We start from the raw sequence: 22,051 nt of genomic DNA on the forward strand, positions 1-22,051 counted from the left end.
CAAATGGATGGCCAATGAGTTTGGGTTTTATGTTTTAACTTTGACCAGAGAAACTTTTCTACAGGATTAGGCCACAGCCCTGGGCTGCATCGCAGAGACAATATTTCGCACATATTATTGAATATAGATGTAAACATCGTGGACCAGTGGGCAGCTATTGTGTCAAATGTATGTTCTCCTCAATCTTCATGGCACCCTGATAATCCGGATAGAGAGGACCCAGGTGTTGCCATCACCAGGTATGGTGAAGATGAAGACTCCAAGTCCCCATGAATAGATGCACGGCTCCACCATGGCTCACCTAGGTGGCGGAAGGCTTGGGATCAGGTCCCAGTTCTCTGTTCCCTGATACTCTACGCCATTACAAAAGCAGTGGAAATAAAATGGAGTCTTTGATAAAAGGAATGTCAGTCTGGTGAGGCAGAGTCACTGTTGGAAGAGAAAGAGGTGATGGCAGGAATCTGGGGTTATGTGATGGAGGGCCTCTGGGGAATCTTGACTGTGTTCTCCAAGAAGGAGGCGGCCTTGAAGAAAGAGAAGGGAGGAGGAAGTCAGTGTTGCAGTGTTCTTAGAAGCTGCACCTGGGTGCAGGTATAAGATGGTTAGGTCAGAGTGGGCAAGGCATTGGGGACCTCCCACTACACCGTCTGGGTGTAAGATAATAGGGAAAGGGGGTCCTTGGGAGACAGAGTGACCTCACAGTGATGGACAGGTGGGAGGCAATGAACAGTCCTTGGTGGTGGCAGCAGCGACGGGCATCATTTGGAACTTCTTAGATGTACGAAGCCTACTGAGTCAGAACCCAGAGCACCATCTAGGGGATCTGAACACACTCAGGTCAGAAGGCCTTGGCCTAGAGAAAGAAGGAGAAGGTGTTGCAGGTCCACCTGAGGCTGTCAGGAGGGTAAGGCTCCTGAGGGGGAAGGCCGCTGGGCTTTCCAGGGTGAGTTTGCTCAGAGCCAGGATGGGTCAGGGGTGCCTGTCCAGGACACCGAGTGCTGGGACAGGGGCCAGGCCCAAAGGTAAAGACTTGGGAGCGTTTTGACCACAGAGAGCTGAAGGTTTGAGAAGATGCTGAGGGAGAGAGATGCTGCAAGAGAGAGGCTCTGACACCGACCACACTGTCACAGGAGGCAGGCTGGCGGCTGAAGTCAGAAGAGCTTCAGGACAAGAGGCAGAGCAAAGGGCGTGACCAGCGGCAGAAACAACACCCTGCCGTCCCTGGCACCTGCTTTCTGCACACACTGACCCTCGTGGGGCTTCGAAGCCTCTTTGTGCAGCAGGGCCACTCTTCCTTTTGTGACAGAAAGACACACAGAGTATGCCCATCTCGTCCCCAACCACACTTACTCAATGCCTTCATGGAAGCATGAAATATTCGTGGTGACAATTACGATCCTGCCTGTGTATGTTGAGGTTCAAAGTTCTCCAGAAGAATCCCGATCAGCTCACTAAATGGCCTTTGGCGTTCTTTTTAAAATCGGATTTAGAAAGACATTTTCCCACTTTAAACTCGTGTTAACCACATCAGATGACAACCCTGTGACACGGGCCCCGTGTCCTGAGGCTTTTCCTTTGTTGCATCTGTCATGTTTGAATTTATGCCTCTCTGTGGCTATTGGATTAACACCTGTTTCCTCCCAGGTTCTAGGGTCCTGGTCACAGAGGGGAGGCACATCCCAAGTGTCACTGAGCGTGTGGTGTGCTGGGTGGGTAACCAGGGCCCTGGTTGCCTCTGGAGGTTGCCAGTGCTCTCCGGCTGGCCGCCTACCCCAACTCCCCCTCTCAGGGAGAGAGAGGCCCTTGCCAAAAATTAATAATAAATTTCTTTGAACACGTAAAATCATCTTGCTTATTTACTGCCCTTTAAAGGAGATGAAAATATTGAATTTTTACAGTTCAATCAAAACAGTTATTACTTGTACCTGGTTCACAGAATACTTTTCTGATTCTTTTTTTTTTTTTTTTTTTGTGTGGTGCTGGGTACAGAGCCCTGGGCCTTGCTCATGCTAGGCAAATGCTCTAACAGAGCCACATCTGCAGCCCTTCTGAATTTTTTTTTTTTTAAATAGAGACAGGATATTTTATTAAACACTATCACTTCTGAATAATAGTATTATTTTTTTAAAAAAATCTTTAAAAATTTGAAAGAATAAAAAAAAGTTCTTGCCTGATATTTTTTGGTAAGGATGATATTTATTTATTTTCATATACTTTATTTTTGTAGAGCAGTTTAGGTTCACAGCAAAATGAGAGGAAGGCAAGGAGATTTTCCAGATCTCCTTCCCTCACATGGGCACGGCCTGCCTGCACAGAGTGGTAGGTCCGATATTGCAACTGACGCATCTACCTGGGCACATCGTTATCACCTGTAGACCATCATTTACCCCAGGGTCCACTCTTGGTGGTGTACATCTGTGGGTCTGCACAGGTGCACAGTGTCACAGATCCGCTGTCACAGTAGCATACAGAGCAGGCTCACTGCCCTAGAATTCCTCGGTGCTTCTCCTGTTCTTCCCTCCCTCCCAGTATCCCTTGATTAACCACTGGTTTTAAAAACTGATCTATTTTTTTTTTTTAACAGCAAAAGACATTTAGAGGATGTAAGGATTTCCAAATCTGGTCTGTACAACCATGGAGTGACCTGTCATCTCCCATCTAGCTTGTGATTGGCTTTCAGGCAAGGACCATGCTAGAGGATTTTGTAGCTGGTACACTGTAGTGACAGGCCAGTCGAGGAAGAACATGCAGGGCAGCAGTGAGGGTGTGGGGGGCCTTGCACTTAAAAAGGCATTTCAAACAAAACAAACGTACTCCTCATTTGGCTGAAACCAGATGATGATCATGGCGGCTTCTTTAGGACAGAACCGCTAACGAGGCACCCGCGGCATGAGCTCACTCCCTTGGACACAGTAAGGAAGGGGGTTAAGTGTTTTATTTTTATCTTGCTAGAATATGGCAAGCAGTTTCTTTAAACAGCAATCCTCATGAGATATTTGGTCCCTACCTTATTATCAGTGACTCCACTTCATTACGAAGCAGCCACGTGATGCTAGACTGATATGGCTCTGGCTCTGGTGCAGAGAGAGTGGCCTTGCCAGGCTGCAGGAGGGTGGGATTTCACATACACATGAGGAGGCTCATCCAGGAAGTGGCCCTCTGACACAGCAAGGGGAATCTGGCATGGAAAAAGTTTCTGCACTCCCAAACGCCCAGTGAGTGGGATGAAGCATTCCTAAATAAAGCTTCATTGGGGCTATGCAAGAACTCAGGGCTTTTGAGAGAATTTCAGGACATTCCATTAAAATATTTACACAGGGTGCATGTAGTTGGACATACAGATTTCCTGGACAAAGTGACACATTCCTCCGGAGGCAGTGAGGGACTAAGGGTGGGCAGCTCTGCACTCGCTTCCCAGCAAACCCATCAGCCAAGGCGACCTCACCCTCACATTGGCACGTGGCTGCTGGATCTAGGTACCCCACCTGCTTTTCCCTCACGGCACCCCTTTCTTTCTCCTTACAGGCTTAAGAAAATGGTGGACAATTTCTACTTTTCTCTTAACCACTTTTGGTAGGCCTAGCTCCTCAAAAACCATATCATGCTCCAAAAAAACCAGGAATTGCATAAAACTGAAATAATTTCCTATTTCTCTCATCTTATGTCCCCAAATAACATGGTCCAGAATTTTGATGCCCACACCACTACTTTATTCTTTAAGAACAGCTTTATTGAGAGGTAAGTCACATACCACAAAGCTCATGCTTTAAAAATAGGCATTTCAGTAGTTTCTATTTCTTTGTTCATCAGATGACAGAATTTGGGTTGTTTCCACTCTTTGACTATTATGAACATTGTTGCTCTGAACATTTGTGTATGAGTAAGTGTGTGGACATACATATGTTTTCAATTCTTTTGGATACAGACCTAGTTGCTGAATTGTTGAGTCATATGCTAATTCTAACTCTATTTTAAACTTTCTTAGGAACTACTAAAATGTAGTTTTAGTGGCTGAAGCATTTTGCATTTCTATCAGCAATGTGAAAGAGTTCCAATTTAGGCACATTCATGCCACTATTTATTATTATCTGTCTTTTTTTTTTTAATATTACAGCTGTCTTACTGGGGTGCATTGATAGCTAAGTGCGGTTTTGATTTCTTTTTCCTAGTGGCTAACGATGCTGAGCATCTTTCATAAGCGTGCCAATCAATTATGCATCCTTCTTGGAGAAGGCCTACTTGAGTCTTCAGCCTATTTTAACATGGGGTTCTTGGCTTTGTACGTTCTAGATATTATTCCCTTAGCAGATATTTGACTTGAAAATATTTTCTCCCATATGGGTTGTTCAGAGCTTTGATGTCATCCAAGGATAAGAGCCTCAGGACATCTCGGGCCCTACCTGGATGTGCAGGAATAATGTTGGGACTTTTCAAAGCCACCAGTGGACAGCTCCTTCCCTGGTTTTACACTTTAAGATTTCTCACCATTTTCTTGTAGACCCGCATCTGGCAATGCCATCTCAGCAACTGCTCTGCAAGTAACCCCTGCTTATGGTTTTCACAAATGTCTAGTTCTCCTGGAGTGAGGGCTGATTTCGTCAAATAAGAATAACCCCTGAGAAAACAGCTTCTCAGGAAGCTTAAATATACAGGTCAAGTAGTGACGATGCTCGGGCAGTAGGACTTCTGAGGAGACCCAGATGCATTTTCCCTTCCAGTGACTTCGAAGTGCTGGCTTTCCCAGACACCACAGCTGTGAGACTATGAAGCTATATCAAGGGGGATGGGATTAAGGCAAGGGACCAGGACACTGGGCTTGCTCTTCCTACTGAGATTCAGCTGCTTTTGTTTCAGGGGGCAGCGGGGGCGGAACTCCTTGGACTATTGCAAACCTTTAGATAATTTTTTAAAATAAAATAAAGTAAGTTTGGGGCTGGGGCTGGGGCTCAGCAGTAGCGCACTTGCCAGGCATATGTGAGACACTGTGTTTGATTCTCAGCATTGCATATAAATACATAAATAAAATAAAGGTCTATCAACAACTAAAAAATAAAGTAAGTTTATTTTGACAGCTTTCCCGATGTTCTGTTTGAGGATGTGGGTTCTCTAAGGTTCCTGCTCTATCATTCTGGAATGCCCTACCTGCCCTTATTTTTGCAGAAATCTCTCTATTTCTAGCTAAGCTATTTCTCTGTGGCTCTCGCTGCCTACACCAGAGCTGCTGTGTACCTCGGAGTACACAAGGACTTCACAAGGACTCACTGTGAAATTAGAAGCAGGGTATCTGGGGGTGTTAATTGGTATTATCTGAGTCACATGGGTTGTAGAGTAGGTTAGCATGGTGAGATGACTCTTTTATTCCACCTTCTGCTCTAGATAAAGAATATACCTCTCAAAGTTTTTATTGACTTAAATCTCTGTCATTAACAATTATTTATTGAGTTTTACAGTGTCTCTATGGGTTCATCAATTTTGTTTTATTAATAACTCTAATATGGCTCAATAAAAAATTCAGTCTGTTAGCAGGATAGACAAGAGAAGATTCTCAAGCATAAACATACATAAAATCTGGCAGGAAAGTGGAATGAAGGTATTTGAGAAGAAAGGGATGGTATGAAATTTCCAACGGCTAAGAAAGAGTGTATTATTTCTGATTTAGCTGAGAGTGGTTATCAAACCACTATGATGTTTAGATTCCTTTGGGAAACAAAATGGATAAATAGTTTTATTTTTAAACATAAACATTTACAATAGGTCACAGATTAAATGTATGACAACTATTTAAAAGTATGATAAAAATCTATGGCAATTTAAAAATATGCAGCGGGAAGCTTGTATTTCTAGGGGAGGCAATGGTGCCCCCCTAGAAATACTCTTGTGGGGCAGTAGTGGTGTGGAGGGCTGGGGGACCACTGGCCTGAATGACCTCACTTCTGCCTTTCCTGTTGCTCAATCCCACCAAAAAGATCATCTGCCCCCTCTTGAAAAATTCCAGGGACGGAGTGTAAATTTGGAGTTGGGTATTTGTGGGACGAAGGCAGCTTCACTTCAGTTGCAAAGGCCAGAGAGGCCAGATGCCAAGGGCTCGGGAGGACGGCTAACTGGGTGGAGAGTCGGAGCAGCAGCCCAGCATGCTCTGCACACCACGGTCAGAACTCCGGGAACACAGGGCTCTCCGAGACCTTCAGGCAGGAAGAAGGCAGAGCAGGGGGGGACGAAAGGTGAAGGCTGGCTGCCCCAGGGTATAAGAACGAACCCGGGTGATTATTTTCTTTTATTTCTTTCTCCTGATTTTCTGATTTTTATAAAATAGACTAGTGTCACTTATGTCTTTACATAAAAGGAAATCAAAACAGGTGGAGAATAGTCAGGCTCTCCCTGAGGTAGGAACACCAGCACTGCTGATAATTCACATTTGCTGAATAGCTCTGGGGCACTTCTCTGGTGACTTTCTTTTTTTCTAGTTCTCCCAGGTTTTTTCTCTTTATATATATATTTTTAGTTGTCAATGGACACAATATTTTGTTTTGTTTTATTTATTTTTATGTGATGCTGAGGATGGAACCCAGGGCCTCCCACATGCTAGGCAGGCGCTCTGCCGCCGAGCCACAACCCCAGCCCCATCCCAGGTTTTTTCTTCTAGCCTCATTAATGTTCTCATTTTAGATTAGCTGAAAATTCAGGAGCCTTCATTCTGCCATATGTCTCCTGAGTTCCTTGGGCCTCGGGATTCCTCTTTGCCATGCTTCAGTTGAACTCCCAGGCTTGGGGACTATCTGCCTGGACCAGACTAGGTGCTCTGACGTCATTGTGGTATGGCACAGGGCAAGGGGCTTCAAACGGGACTCTGAGAGACTCTCAGAGTAGCCAAGAACATCTCTCTCTCTCTCTCTCTCTCTCTCTCACACACACACACACACACACACACACACACACACACACACACACAATGTAAAGGGGTACCAGGATACCATACTATCAGATCACAGAGGAAGGGGAGCCAAGCTGGGGTGGGGGCATCCTAAATGGTTAGGCTTGGGTGTTGAGCTGAGTGACAATCACTGAAGGAAATGAGCAGAGGAGTAACTGGACCTTAATTTTTTTTTTTTTTTTTTTTTTTTTTTAGCTCACTCTGGTGGATTTGGGGTGGGGAGGGAGAGAGAAAGAGAGAAAGAGAGAGAGAGAGAGATATCCATCAGGAGGCTGTTGCCTTGTTCTAGGTGAGAGACAGAGTGGTTTGGACCAGGGTGGCAGTTAGTGGTGGAGGTGGTGAGAGAGGGTCCTACTTTAGATTTATTCTGAAATTGGAGCACTGCTGTCATGGTTTGGATATGAGCTGACCCCCACAAGCTGTGTTAATGAAGAATCGTCAGAGGTGACTGATGAGATGAGGACAGCTGTAACCCAGTCAGACCACCCCATGGGAATGGACCAAGAGGGTGGCTGGAGGAAGCAGGTCCCTGGGGTGTTCCCTGTAAGGGTCCATCTTTCCTGCAGCCCCTGCTCCTTTCTTTCTCTGTCTCCTGGCCGCCCGCCATGGATGGAGGAGCTTTCCTCTGCTGCGCCCTCTGCCAAGATGTTCTGCCTCACCCTGGGCCCAGGGCCATGGAATCAACCAACCATGGTCTAAATCTCTGAAATCATAGCCCCAAATAAACTTTTCCTCCACTGAGTTGTTCTTGTCAGGCATTTTGGTCACAGGAATGAAAAGCAGGCAGGTGTTGGTGGTGATTTGATGTGGGCAGATAAAAGGACAGGAGTCAAGGATGATTCTTGAGCTTTTGGCCCAAGCAATAGAAAAATGAAATATTCATTTAGTAAGGTGGAGAAGTTGTAGCAGGAACAAATTTGTGTTGGGAGAAGGAAATCAGAAGCTCAGATTCAGCTGAGTCAAATTTGAGTCATCTCAAATTAGATGACAGACCTAATTATGTAAGAGCTAAAACAATAACCTTCCAGAAGAAAACATAGGGGAAAAATATCATGACCTTAGGCTATGCAAAGAATTTTAGCTACATTTTAGCTACAAGAATTTTAGCATGATGTATAATTAAAAATAAATTTGAGTTTATCTAAGTTAAAAACATTAGTACTTCAAAAACACTATTGAAAAAGGGAAGACAAACCACTGACTTAGAGAAAATATTTGCAAACTATATATCTGGTTAAGTACATGTATCAAGAATATATAAAGAACTCTTTACAGCTTTATAGTATGACAAACAAAGTTTAGATACAAATTTTATTAAAAAGATAAATGGTCAACAATAATATCAAGAATACTAAGAATAATTAATCATTAGGGAAATGCAAGTTAAAAGCACAAGAAATAACACTATGTAGCTACTCAAAAGCTGGACAGTGGTGCCTCCTTACCTGCAGCTACGTGTGGCCAATCACAGTCCAGAATTATTAAATGGAAAATTTAAGATATAAATTTTAAGATATATAAATTGCTCACTGTTTTGAATAGTGGGATAAAATCTAACGCCATCCAGCTTCCTCCTGCCCAGGCCATGAATCATCCCTTTGCCTAGTGCATCTGGGCTATATACACTACCAGCCTGTTAAGCTTTAAACTTGGTAACCATCTGGGTTGTCCAATTAACTGCTATGGGATTGCAGTGCTTGTGCTCCAGGGACCCTTCTTGTACTTAACAGGGACCCCAAAGTACAAGAGCGGTGATGCTGGCAATTCAGACTTGCTGAGGAGAAGCTGGGAACTACTTCTGTTAAGTGCCAAAGGTGAAAGTTCTGACTTAATAAGGAAAGAAAAAAATCATATGCTGAGTTTGCTGAGACCTACAGAAAAATAAGACATTTTGAGAGGGAGGGAATATTCATACCTTTTATTATAGAATAGTAATATTGTTTGTTTTATTATTAGTTATTGTGAATCTCTTGTTGTGCCTAATTTACAAATTAAACCTTTTTTATGGATAGTCATGTATAGGAAAGAACAGTGTAGAGTTCAGTACTATCTGCAGATTCAGGCATCTATTGGGGGTGTTGGAACATGACAAAGGACCATGTAGTTAAAGTTAGACGATACCAAATGTGGAATAGGCTGCAGAGACATTGGAATATGCTGTTGGTTGGAAAGTAAAATGAAGCAGCCACTTGGGAAAATAGATTGACCATTTCTTAAAAAAAAATTAAACACAAATTTACCACATGACCCAGGGTCTACCACTAGGAATCTTCCCAAGATAAAGGAAAACATAAGGCTATACAAAGACATGCTGCACGTGTTCATAGTGACACTACTTATAATAGCACCAAAATGAACATAATCCAAATGTCCATTAATAGGTGAGTACATAAACAAAATGGGTTATGTTCATAAGTGGAATACAGTGCAGCAATAAAAAGGAATGAAATGTGGATACATGCCACATTTATGAATCCCCACCAAATTATTTTAAGTGAAAAAGCCAGATGCAAATAGCTGCATAACATATGATTGCATTTACATGTAATGTCCAAAAAGGGCATATTTAGGGATAGAAAACAAATCAGTGTTTGTCTAAGGCTAGGGGTTGGATTAGAGATGGTACAAGGGAACTTTTGGGGCTAACAAAATTGCATTGTAGTGCTATGGCCAAAGCCTAAACATTTACAAACAATCACTAAAGTGTGCACTCACACTAGTGAATTTTATGATGTATAAGGCTACCTCAATCAGGCTATTAAAAGCATGAATTATCTAATTAGATATGCAAAGTAGATGTTGCATATTTATGCTAGAAAAGGTGCAGGCTGGAAAAATTGGGGGCTGGTCAGTGTACAGAAAGAATTTTAAGACTTGCTATGACAACGTGTTGATAAAGAGGCCACACCTTGAGCCTTCAGTGCTCCAACACTGAGTGGGGGGATGTGAGCAAGACCCACCCCTAGTAAGAGGGAAGAAGAGAGAATACCAGGTGGGTGCAGCCCTTGAAGCAAAATAAAAAGTCAGGAGCAGTAGAGAGCTGCTTCTGTTGGGGCTGGAAACCAAAGAAGATCAGGACCAAGAGCTGACTGTGGAATTCAGCAAGTGGGCAATTCACTGGTGCTCTTGACAAGACATTTTTGGTGCATGAATGGGGATGTTTTAGATTGGAGTGCATTGAAGAAAGGGTTGGAGACAAGAATGGGAAATGATGAGTCTAGAGACATTTTGATTTGAAGAAAGTTGTTTTTTTTTTTTTTTTTTTTGAAAGGAGGCCGGGGAATTGAAGTTATGACTAGAGTGAAATGTAAGTCATGTTTTTCCTTGTAACTAAAGATACTAGGCAATGTTTATTTATACATGTGTTGGTTAACTGTGATGTTTCCTGCATCCCTCATGGGCATCCTCTGACTAGAGTGCTCTTCCCGTTCTCCAGCTGCTGGACTCCAGGCAACTCCCAGGACCCAGCTCCTCAGGCGCTCTCCTGGACTCTCACAGTGTACCTCACTACATTTGTGTGTTGGGTCAGCCTCTCCAGGTCTCGATGACTTTTAGTAAGCAAACTAAAGTCAATTTTTCATTTCATTTACATCAAATTTCACTGGATTCTGAACTTTCTTTTCAACCAATTCTGAGAAATTGGCTCTGAAAAGATACTTTAATCAGAGACACTAACAGGAATGAATGGAAAACAGATGTTAGTAATGAAGAAATTTATGTTCATAAGAAACTACTTAGCATTTGATGGTTATTCCCTTAAGAGATGGTGCAAGATGGAACTGTGGGGGAATGTGTATACTCGTAAACTAGATGTTTATTTGATTTGGAACTAGGACATGTTCAGTGAGAAGCTTTTATTTGGATGCTATGACTTTATATGTGTTTGGTTAGAAAACGAGAAGCCAAAGCTTCCACAGCAGAGCTCTGTGCTGTTGTTCAGCGGGGAGATAATACCTCTGGGCATGAGTCTGGTGCCGTGTGGGAGAACACAGGGTCAGTGATACTGGCCTTTCAGTTTCTGAATGCAGCTTGACCCTGATAATACTGGACCTGTAGCAATGCCATAGTGTGACAGAGGGGCACAAATTCAAGGTGAGCAGCTGGGCTGGTTGTGTTGAGGGGCAGCTCAGATCCAAGATAGGTTTGGGAAGTAAAGAGTCAAAGGAGGAACCAAACCTTTGGATCCAGGTGGCGACTTGGTTGTAAGGGCACGCTGTTCAGGGTGGCAAGTTCACACACCTGAACCAGGGCAGGGCCTGGGGCAAAGAGCAGAGGGCCTGGCTTGAGACTGAGCTCACCCAGCATGTACTGTGCAGCGCCACCTGCACATCAGAGCTGTGCCAGGCAGAGCTGAAAGGCAGTCTCTGGCCTCTAGGGCTTCAGGTCTGGTGGTGGTGGTGGGACAGGGCTGGGCACGGATCTCAAGATGACTTCAGATACTCACATAGCCCAAGGGGCACGGGAGCACAGGGCCTGCTGGGCCCCCCAGGAGTAGGGCATGCTTTCCAAAGGGACAGCATGTTTTCTTTGATTTATTTAAGAGGAATAGCTAGGATAAGACAAAAAATAAAAAATTAAAAAAAAAAAACCATCAGGGATGGGGCAATTCTAGGGGAGCAAAGGGCAATAATCTACCTGAGTGCCAATCTTTTGGGGAAAAATGAAGGATAGTCAGATTGGCAATCTTTTGAAACTTCTGACCTGACATGTCTCATATTGAGTCTCCTTCGGGTCGCTGAGAACCACTGCTGGGTTACTGCATTGCCATTGTGTCTTTTGTGGGTACGATCAACCAGGGTTAAATCTGTCAGTCTAAAAGGACCCTGCACTGCACCAAGCAAGAACGTGGGCTCTGGAGCTCAACAGATCTGGGCTTGGATTTTAATCCACCACTTCTAGCTGTCGACGGTCTCTGGACCCTCGTCACCTAATCTATAAAACAATGCCTAAGAACAGGAGTGTTCTGGTAATTAATAGCAAAGTACATGTGAAGACCTGAGCAGGGTGCCTTCTAGACGGCTGCCTAGCTCAGAAGGCGGTCTTAAGTTCTCAAGAGTTCAAGGCTATCAGATTGATCTGTGCATCTGTCTGCCTGCCTATCGATTGCCTATCTATTGGTCTGTTTATCCCCTCACGTCCTTTCTCAGGAGTATAAGTCTGATAAATTAATGTTCCATACCTTTCTCAGTATTTTGAATATAAACTCTCTTGTTAGGACTGGGGGAGCACTAAATTTGGAGTTTTATCTAGAAAATGTAGGCAACAGCGTTTATGGATTGTTATGAAAAAAAGCCTCATGATTCATTTATAGACTCTTAGCTCCAGCCTAGGGAAGCAAGTCTTTCCCGGCAGGTTCACTGGCAAACATGCAACTTCCCCTGAACATAAAATAGAGGAGGAGTGCAGGAAGGTTTGACATATATGGAATCAACTGATGCAATACATATATTTTCAGAATTCACATCGAGACCACATGATGATTCCAACTGGTGCAGAAAAAAATATCACTGGACAAACCTCAGCAGTTTTTCATGATGAAAACGTTCAATAAACTAGAACTAGAAGGGAGCTACCTTAGTATAATAAAGGGACCATGAAGATCATACAGCTGAGATCACATTCCATGAAAAACTGAAAGATTTTCTTCTGAGATCAGAAACACGGCAAAGATAACTGCCCTCTATTCAACATAGAATTGGAAGTCTTACCCAGAGTAATGAGGCAAGACAAAACTCAAAGTCACCCACACCAGAGAGGAAGAAGTAAAATTATCTCTACACACAGGTGACTTAATCTTATATAGAGAAACTCTTGAAAGCATCCACAAAAAAACCTTGTTACTGTTAGAACTAATGCATGAATTCAACAAAGTTGCAGGATACAAAGTTAACACATAAAAATCAGTTGCATTTGTGTATACCAACAATAAACAACCCCAAAATGAAAGTAAGAAGATACTTCCATTTACAAAAAAAATAAAAATAATACTTTGGAGTAAACTGCTAAGAAGGTGAAGGACTTGTTCACTGAAAACTTTAAAACTTTGCTGAAAGAAATTAAAGAAGATACAGACAAACAGAAAGACATTGCACGTTTATGGGTCAGAATGTTGTTAAGATGTCAATACTACCAAAACAGTCTATAGATGCAATGCAATCACTATCAAAATCACAATGGCATTTCTTTTGCAGAAATATAAAAATCTATCCTGAAGTTTTTAAGAAATAGAAGGGATCCTAAATAGTTAAAACAATTTCAAAAAAGAACAAAGTTGTAGGTTTCACACACCTTGATTTCAAAGGATATTACAAAACTACAGTAATCAAAACAGTGCGGCACTAGCAAAAGACAGACATAAGACCAATGGAATGGAATGGAAAGCCCAGACATAAGCCCTTGAGTCAGCTCATCCTCAACAATGGTGCCAAGATCACTCAATGGGGAAAGGACAGTGTTCAACAATGGTTATCCACATGCAAAATAATTAAGTTGGTTTTTTACCTTATACTATACACAAAAATTAATGAAAAGTAGATAAGGGCCCAAATATAAGACATACAACTATAAAACTACTAAAAGAAGATGTGAGGGAAAAGCTTCACGTTATTGAACTTAACAATGACTTCAATATGACATCAAAAGTACAAACAACCAAAGCAAAAATGGATAAGAGATCTGCATCAAACTAAATGCTTTTGTGCTTCAAAGATGACACAATCAAAGAGTGAACACAGGAGACAGAGTCCTGCTCTCAGGGAGTTTCATTTCAGCGGAGCAGATAACCAGCACACAAGAAACTCACTAGAGCCTCCCGGGAAGGGATGTGCTCACCAGAGGAAAACAGAGCAGGTGAGAGGACAGAGTCTGTAGGACGGGGTGGGAAAGGGCTATTCTAGATGGTAGGTCAGGGCAGCCTTCTCCAGCATCTGCCTCTCCCCAGCCACCAGCTCCCTACGTCAGTATGTCCATGTCCACTGGATGTCCAACAGGCATCTCAAACCTGGCATGTGCCTTTCTGACTTCTACCCCCACATCTGTCCTTTCTTTTATAAGTGGTAACTCCATTTCCCACTTGCTCAAGTCAAAAACCATCAGGCCATCCTTCCTTTCACAGCTCTTGCTCAGTGTAGGGCCAACCCGATAGGCTCTGCCTTCCAAATACACAGCTTCCCCCCCTTCCTTTGCCCCTTCCACAAGTGGCCCAGATGCATTCCCCACACCTCCCACCTGGATCTTTGCTGTTGGCTGCTCCCTGTCTCTGTCTTCCCTTGCTCTTCCAAACTCTATTCTTACCACAGCAACTTTCGACCTTGGTTCCCATCAAATCAGTCCTCTGTTCAAACCCCCCAGCAACTCTCAGCTACTTGGATTAAAAGTCCAAGGACTCATAGGACTGGGTACAAGTCCCCTCCTCCTTTGCTCCTTGCTCACTCTCCTTCAACATCCCTTGCCTCCTGGATGTTCCTGAACACACCAGGCACACTCTCGCTTTAGGGCCACTCCTGGAACATCCTCCCCACAGGATCTCTCATTTAATTTTATAAGTAGCCATTCTTCTCTCATTCCCACCCGAGTCCTGGCCAGCTTATTCTGTACCTTCCTTTATCCATAGCATGCCTCACCAGCTGCAATGATATATTTATCACGCTCATTTCAATTGTGATCTCTCTTTCCCTCCAGTGGGACAAAACCTCTGTAGGTGTTGAGACATGCTGCTTTTAGTTTACAAACAAACTCAAGTTTAGGGAGGTCAGGAAACTTGGCCGAGTACGACAGGTATCCACTTTGAGGCCAAAGCCATCGAACTTAACTGCTACATCATGACTGCCTTTCAGTCAGCTGTGTGATAAACACGTGGAGAACTTCCCTTATGCTGGAACCAAAGCTCAGGATGTCAGGCTTCTTATCCGTCAAGTGCTCCGCTCCTCCCTCCTAGGATATTCTCTCTGCACCTGAGTCCACCAATGCTTCCAAGTCAGCAAGAGCTTTCAGCCATATTCAGGGCTTTCTAGATACCAACTGGTCATGTCCTGAATCAAGTAGGTGTGTCTCAAGTAAAACTCCATACCTTGCCATTCTCCAAATCAGAAAAAGGCTTTTAATTTTGACTAATGTATAGATTAATTTTCTTCTCCTCAGACACTTCATTACTCTTTATCTAATGCCCCATAATATTTAGAGCATTATATCCTTTTATTGATTTAATCTTCACAATCACTCACACGATCATAGTGAAGAGTTTGTCCCTCTCTGTCTCTCCTGCTTTTTTTGGTGCTGGGAATTGATAGAGGTGCTCTATCACTGAACCACATCCCCAGCCCTTAGACTGAGTCTCACTAAGTTGCCCAGGCCAGCCTCAGATTTGCAACCTGCCTGCCTTGACCTCCCAAGTCACTGGGATTATAGGCATGTACCACAGCACCCAGCTCCCTGTTTTAGAAATAAGGAAAGAATCTAACTTTTCATAACGTAAGCCTTTATTACTGGCCACTTGAATAACTACTTAATGTCCAATAGCTATGTTAAGGACTGAATTATATCTCCCTCAAATTTTTATGTTGAGGCCCTTACCCCCACAGTGATTGTATTTGGAGATATGCTTAAAGTCAAATGAGCTCATAAGGGTGGGGCTCTGGTATGACCATGACCGGATTGAAGTTCTCCTGAGACTAAGAGCTAACCCCTGCGTTGTGATACATGTCTAAAGAAGAGGGCGTGTCAGCCCAGAGCAAGATGGTGACCATCGCTCATTGGAAACTGGCCCTGTTGGCATCAGGATCTTAAGAGTCCCAGCTTCCAGAACTATGAGAAAATACATTTTTATAGTTTAAACCACCTGTCTATGATATAGACTGCCATGTAGGGTCTCCCATAAAGAGACCAAACTGAGACACTTGTAATCTTCAATAAGGAACAATTTTGAGCCTTTAGAAAAAGAAACAGCTCTATGGGATACATTCTGGTTCTGCTTTTACTAATACCTAACAGCTCTCATGGTATCATTGCTTTCAGATTAGAACCACATTTTTCTTAGGGTTGGACTTCAGATCAATTTACTCCCAAACCCTCTAATTTCCCAGTTACTTTATTCCCCAGCTCTGCCACAGTGAAATAGTGTAGCAATTATGTAACGATCAAAAAGTGTACCATACTTCTCCTCCTGTCTAATCCACTTTTCATGAAAAGCAAGAGGGAAGGGCAATCACTTTCCCTATAATGAGCAGATAATGTTCCCTGCACAAGAGGAGCAAATACTGTAATATACAGGCCAAGGTTCTTGGAAGGGGAAGGGCAAGTATGCAGGGGATGAGTGTAGGCCACTGAGAGCTCGGCTCCTCCCTCCTTTCTTCCAACATTCCATCATGTTCCATGTGCTTGACGTACATGTCTCCCTGTGTCACCCTCCTTTGAATGTCTACATATTTTATTATCTGCACCATTGCTATTTCCATCAACGATTCCTAACTTACCTGCTGATAGAAACAAGTCAAGCTTGTGTGTCCTGTCTCCTAGGCAAATGCTGACCTGCAAAATGACCTACAGACTTGTGGCAAAGTGGGCTGAATAGGCAGTGACTGTGCATCTCCAGGAGGCAATTAAAAAGTCCCAGCTGAATGGATGGAGAAGGGGAAGCACTTACTGCGTGGGCCCCGCCGGGCTGGCATGTTCAGAAGGCCAGTCTCGGGTTCTTCCTGCCTGGGCTCCTGCTGGGAGTCAACATGGGATTTTTCTGACACCATTTCTTGGGGGCCAGCAGTTGATAACTGTGAACAGGAGAGCAGAGGTTCAGTGATACCCAGGACTTCTGTTGGCTTAGTTCCTCGCTTGGGATGCCATGGGTTACCAGTGAGGTGATGGGCCTTAGTAACTATTCAGACCTGACCCCCAAGGCACTGTGCAACCCCCCCCCCCCGCAAAGAAGCAGCATCAGCCCTGAGTTTTTCCACGAGATATTTTATAAATTACCAGGGTATCCCCAAATAAGATGATTACTTTCACCTTTTCTAAGTAAGATGCATAGAACTCTGCAGAAAATCACCATCAAATAATCTGCTCCCCACTTCAAACAGATTAGAAACAGCTGCTAAAGTGTCACTGGCTAACCTGTGGCAAATCTTGAGTCCCCCCTTTGGGTGCCCCCAGGATAGCCTCCTTTGTCTTCCCCAAACCCTTGGGGGAGAACAAGTAAGCCAAGTTGGCAAGGTGGCCTCTGTGGCCCGACAAGCCAGGGCTTGCCGCCAGTCTGGCCGTGGACTTTGGGCAAGAGCATGGCTTTTCTCCTCCGTAAAACAAGGGAAATGTCACCGTGTGGGAGGCATTGAACAAAGCACAGCATTTCCCTCTTAAATAGATGACCTGGGGTAGACCCAAGGCTTCTGAAGGAAGCCCTCATTCAGGGCTGTGGTATGGGTTAAATTCAAGGTATCGCCCCTACAAAGCCGGAAGCCTGGCATGTCAGTGGGGGGCAGGCAGGCTAGGGCTAGCAGATGCCCCTCTCCATCCCTGCCCCTTCCTCCTGCTCAGTGGGCAGCCTAAGCCTTGCTGGGCCAAGCTCCCTGTGCCTCTGACTCTATAGCAAAGGCTGGAACTCTGCTCATCTGCCACCTGGGTGTAAGGGGCAGAGCAGCAGGCACAATCCACAGGAAAGGGTTAAAGCTCCAGGGTGCAGATCTGGCTGAAAGTCTCCCAGGTCCCCAAGAGTGGCCAGAGAGTGGCCACGTGGGCTGGCCATCTGCTCTCCGCCTCCAACCCGCCCCTGTAGGGCTCATCCCAGCCTGCAGGAAAGGGCAGGCGGCTCCTCTGCCCAGCTGGACCAGAGTGGTGTGTGGGGCGTGGGGAGCCAGGGGGGAGGCTTCTTCCCTGACTTGGCTCTCCCAGTGCCTCCCACCTCCCCTGTCCATCCCTCTCTGGGCAGCACCATCACGTGATTCCTGGCTCAAAATGGCGCTCTCCTTCCCTCCCTCCCTCCCTCCCAGGCTGGCTTCTCCATTGTTCCAGGCAAGTGTCTCCTCCACCATAGCCCTTTCCCTACTGCCCTTCTCAGAGGAGGGCAGCTCCTTACCAAGGGAATTGATTTACCTGGAAAAGGCTTATCTTGCTTGGGGATGCTCCCAGCCTAAGAAGGGAACTCCTGCAGAGAGGTGGGGGAGGGACAGCCAGCAGACCCGGGAGATAGGAATCGGCCTCTGGCTCAGGCTGAAGCGGAATTCGGGCTTGGAGTTGGAAAAAGAGGGAGTTCCCAGAGATCTGTAATCCTGCACTGCCATCTACCGCCTGTGCTGGTTTATGGCCTTCGGCAACAACACTAACATGATGGGCTGCTTCCCTGTTTCTAGACTTCTCTCTCAGGAGATTGGAGGAAACTTACAGGGAAAAATCTCCGAGTATGGACCATGTCCTGATTATGAGGATCACCTATCTGTAAGCTCCCCGCCAGGGTCCTGCACACTGGACAATCTATTTGCATCCCTGTCTCACTGTTCCCCAGAGTGAGCCCCAAATTGGTACCCCAAAAGGAACACTTCCCTGGGAAGATTCTGTGGCACCCAGGAGCGGGGTTGGGGGGGACGCAGGCAGGTTGATCAAGGGCACCAACATGCAAACAGGGCTTCTCTTCACTTCCTACCCGTTTCTTTCTTGGTCTTTGACCCTTTGGGTTCTTCTTCCGACTTCCCACATCCACGTCCTCCTCATTTTCAGTGAACTCCTTTGTTAAAATGCAAACGGAAGAGAAGGAGAGTGTTAAGAGAGGGAAAGAGGGGTGTGCTTTCCAAATCACGGTCTTGACCTTGGGCCTCCATCCACTCACGTTCAATGTGAGGGAGGAACGGTTAACAATCTAAGTAGCCACCACTGTCCACCCTTCACCAGAGACCTGTCTTGACAGTTTGTATCCAAACTGAATGACTGTGAATGAGGTGGTGTAGGGTTTTCCATGGTCACAGGCCCTCATTCAGGCTGATAACATTTATCGAGCACTTATTGTGTTCCAGGTCCTGGCAGCACAGAGAAGAAAACACGCTCCCCACTTTCAAAAATTCACATTCTAAGAAAAGTGACAAAGGAATCTGCCAGGAAGGATGGAGAACCATAGCCCAGGACAGATGTGAGAGTCATATTTGGGGTCTCGTGGGTTGGTTTTTCTGCTTCCCAACTTCACCAGCACGTGGGGAGAAGTAAAAATGCAGTAAATCATTATGAAAGCCCCAAGTTAGAGGATATTTTGGCTGATTTCTTTGAAAAGGGAATATGGCAAATGTCATTCTCTTTTTTGCACATTATGCCTTCTGAGGTTTTAGACATCAGGTGTTACAACTGGAAGCTCTAAAGTGCCCAAGCTTTTACTGTTCTGTCCTAGAGTTTGGCAGACTGGGGCATAAGTGAACAAGAAGCTGCAAGACAATCACAGAACCTCTCTCCCTGGTACCCCAACTCATGAATCTTCTCTTTCTAAAGTTGGGAAATGTTTTGGTTTTGTACTGGGACAAAGTTGCAACACAAAACCTGGATGTTAATGATATGATATAAGGTCTCAACTTTCACTGGGCCAGGCCCCAGTGACTCCTCACTTCCCTTGGTTGTTGGGGTTAGGGAAGGTGTGGACTTCAGTTACAGAGAACAGAGCTGAGGCCCCCACAGAGAATGAGCCAGGTTGGGGCTTTCCTTAGTGCATGTGACCGATCTCTCTTCCTCAAGTTCTGGGTAGAGGCCTTACCTCTTTCTGGCCTCCTTTCCTCAGGGCTCACCAGATGGGGAGTATTCTTAGCTCCATGATTCACCAGTTTGATTGTAAGGAGGTGATAACATCAAGGTGTGTAAGTATGGTTTTAGATTCAATTCTAAATTTTTATTGGCTGAGAACGGACTTGTGAGAAATCTAGGTCATCTTTTCCTTTCTAATGTTTTAATCCTTGACCAAATGACAAACTGTCCATAGGACTTCTAGTAAGATGAAATGTGGGTCACCACTTTATCCCCAGGGACAAAAGGCAGAGAATATATTTGTTGTACACATGAAGAAACTTATGTGGTTGGTTCGTACTTGATATTTTGCTTAAAGTTAATGTGCAAAGTTTTAAATTGAGCTCCCTCATGTGTTTTAGTGCACCACACAGGGGACAGCACACTGTCTGCATTTCCGTCTCTGTGGGCTCAAGATGGTGAGCCCCTCAGCCAGTGGAGAAATAAGGACACAGGATCACAGTGGTCTACTGTTTCCAGTTGTACACAGCTTTCCTTCTCTGGTCTTGGCAGTGAGTTTTTGTATACCATGAGTCAGAAATCGCAAGACTCCTGGGATAGTTTTATTAGCATTATGATCTATCACTGTGACCTTCATTCTGAATTCTTAAGGAAATCAAGGTGCTTCAGGCAGAGCTGGGCTCCAGAAACAGGTAGTAAATTAAGCTGTGGTGGATTGGAATTCATGAAATGATGTCAAATTAATTTCAGAGGGTTCAGGCGGAGGTAAGACCCAGAGTGCCCACAGGGAGGCTGGCCTCACATCTACCCACCTCTGCACTTCATGCCTGTGTGTTCAATTAAACTAAATTTGGTCTGAGGACGCCTTCGTACTTTGAGTCCCTTCGTACTTGACAAACTACAACCCCCCTTAGCATGTCAACTAATCAAAAGCCTCAGTACTTTTGTAACACCCATCATGGCAGCTAAGCTCAGGTGATCAGACCACGTTCACCTAAGGCAACTCGGAGCTGTGACGAGTCGAGCTGTTCCCAAGCTTCGCTTCCATTTTCTGTCCTTACATGCTGCCTGCCCACGTGTCCAGGGGCCTCTCTGAACCTCCTCTGGTTCTGAGGTTGTTCTGCTCATGAATTGTTCTTTGTTCAAACTCAGTCAAATTTAATTTATCTAAGGCTTTCCTTTTAACACATGTGATAAATGCTTGTTATCGGCCTTAACTTCCTCATACAAAATATCCCAAGGGGCCCTGTCAGTAATGACTTACCTCTGAAATTATTTTTATTTTTTCTTCCCTGGAATTCATTTTGTCTGTGATAGATCTCTGAAGAGAAAGAACAATGAAGAAGTCAGGCATTTTGAAGTCAATGTCATATTGTTCTTAACATCAATGCATATGCCTTAGATCTTAGGCGGAGGAGAATTTCTGTCCACCGGGGATACTTGCAGATTCCAGGACTGGTGGAAAGAAGCACCAGAGGAGAAGGGGAATGCCAGACTCCCCTGCCCCCATGACCCTGGCTTCAGGGCACACAGTCCTGAAGTCAGATGACCTTGGTTGGAATCCAGCTCTGGAAGGACAACATCACACCTTCTCTCCCTTAAACCTTCACCTTTCTATCCCTGCTCACCCTCTGCCCTTGATCTTGGTTCTCATTTTCCTAAGCAAAGAGATGAGATCAGGGACTATAAGAGTCAGGTTAACATCTGCCTATCACCACTAGAATGTGTTTGTAACAGGGCAGAAACAGTATTTTCTTCATTATTTACACCCAGAGCCTTAGACCACAGCACACACCTCAGTTTATATTTATCTGATGAATGCCTAATACTACTGATTGGCTGCCTCTTCAAGGCCATGTTCTGGAACCCTTTAGAGCCTTCCTCTTGGTGCTAGGAGAGAACACGTGGAGGAACACCAGGCTCAGGCCTAATATCCCAAATCTTCCCAGGACTTGGTCAGTTAAGCAGCTTGTCTGAGGTGTTCAAGGTCTCCCGGACCCTCCCTAGGAATTAGCATGGAAAAGGGAAAGGATCTGAAATTCTGTTGTCTTCCACACAGACACCTCACAAGGAATAAAAAGCAAAAGGGAGAAAGGGGAAATACCGGGAATGATATTGGCCAAATTATATTGTTACAAATAGGCAACAACAAACCTCACCATTATGTTCAGCTATGATGCACCGATAAGAAAACCAGAAGAGAAATGAGAAACTAGATCGGGGGAAAAAAAAAGTTGAGAGGGTAATCAATAGCAGATGAGTGGGGAATGCTAAAGGAAAAGAAAGCTCTCAATCAACTGCTCTGGTCATTATTAACTGGAAAAGGAAAAAGAACTGTGAAGTATTTTAGCACGTAAAAAATGATTCTCTCTAAATAAATATATTACACATGGAAGAAAGAAATAGATATGAAAAATG

General features: G+C 44.5%; 1 protein-coding gene across 1 annotated transcript in view; it reads right to left on the reverse strand.

The window, feature by feature from the left end:
- The window catches only part of Cc2d2a (coiled-coil and C2 domain containing 2A), a 97,334-nt gene extending 76,398 nt beyond the window's left edge, over positions 1–20,936 (reverse strand). Inside the window, exons 1-3 of the mRNA XM_026403359.2 lie at positions 20,898–20,936; positions 18,558–18,638; positions 16,572–16,695 (exon numbers count right to left, since the gene is read on the reverse strand). Coding sequence (XP_026259144.2) covers positions 16,572–16,695; positions 18,558–18,638; positions 20,898–20,936 — 244 coding nt within the window. The remainder of the gene's footprint in view (positions 1–16,571; positions 16,696–18,557; positions 18,639–20,897) is intronic.
- Positions 20,937–22,051: the final 1,115 nt, after the last annotated feature.

This window comes from Urocitellus parryii, chromosome 10, assembly GCF_045843805.1.
Source record: "Urocitellus parryii isolate mUroPar1 chromosome 10, mUroPar1.hap1, whole genome shotgun sequence".
Classification (NCBI taxonomy): Eukaryota; Metazoa; Chordata; class Mammalia; order Rodentia; family Sciuridae; genus Urocitellus; species Urocitellus parryii.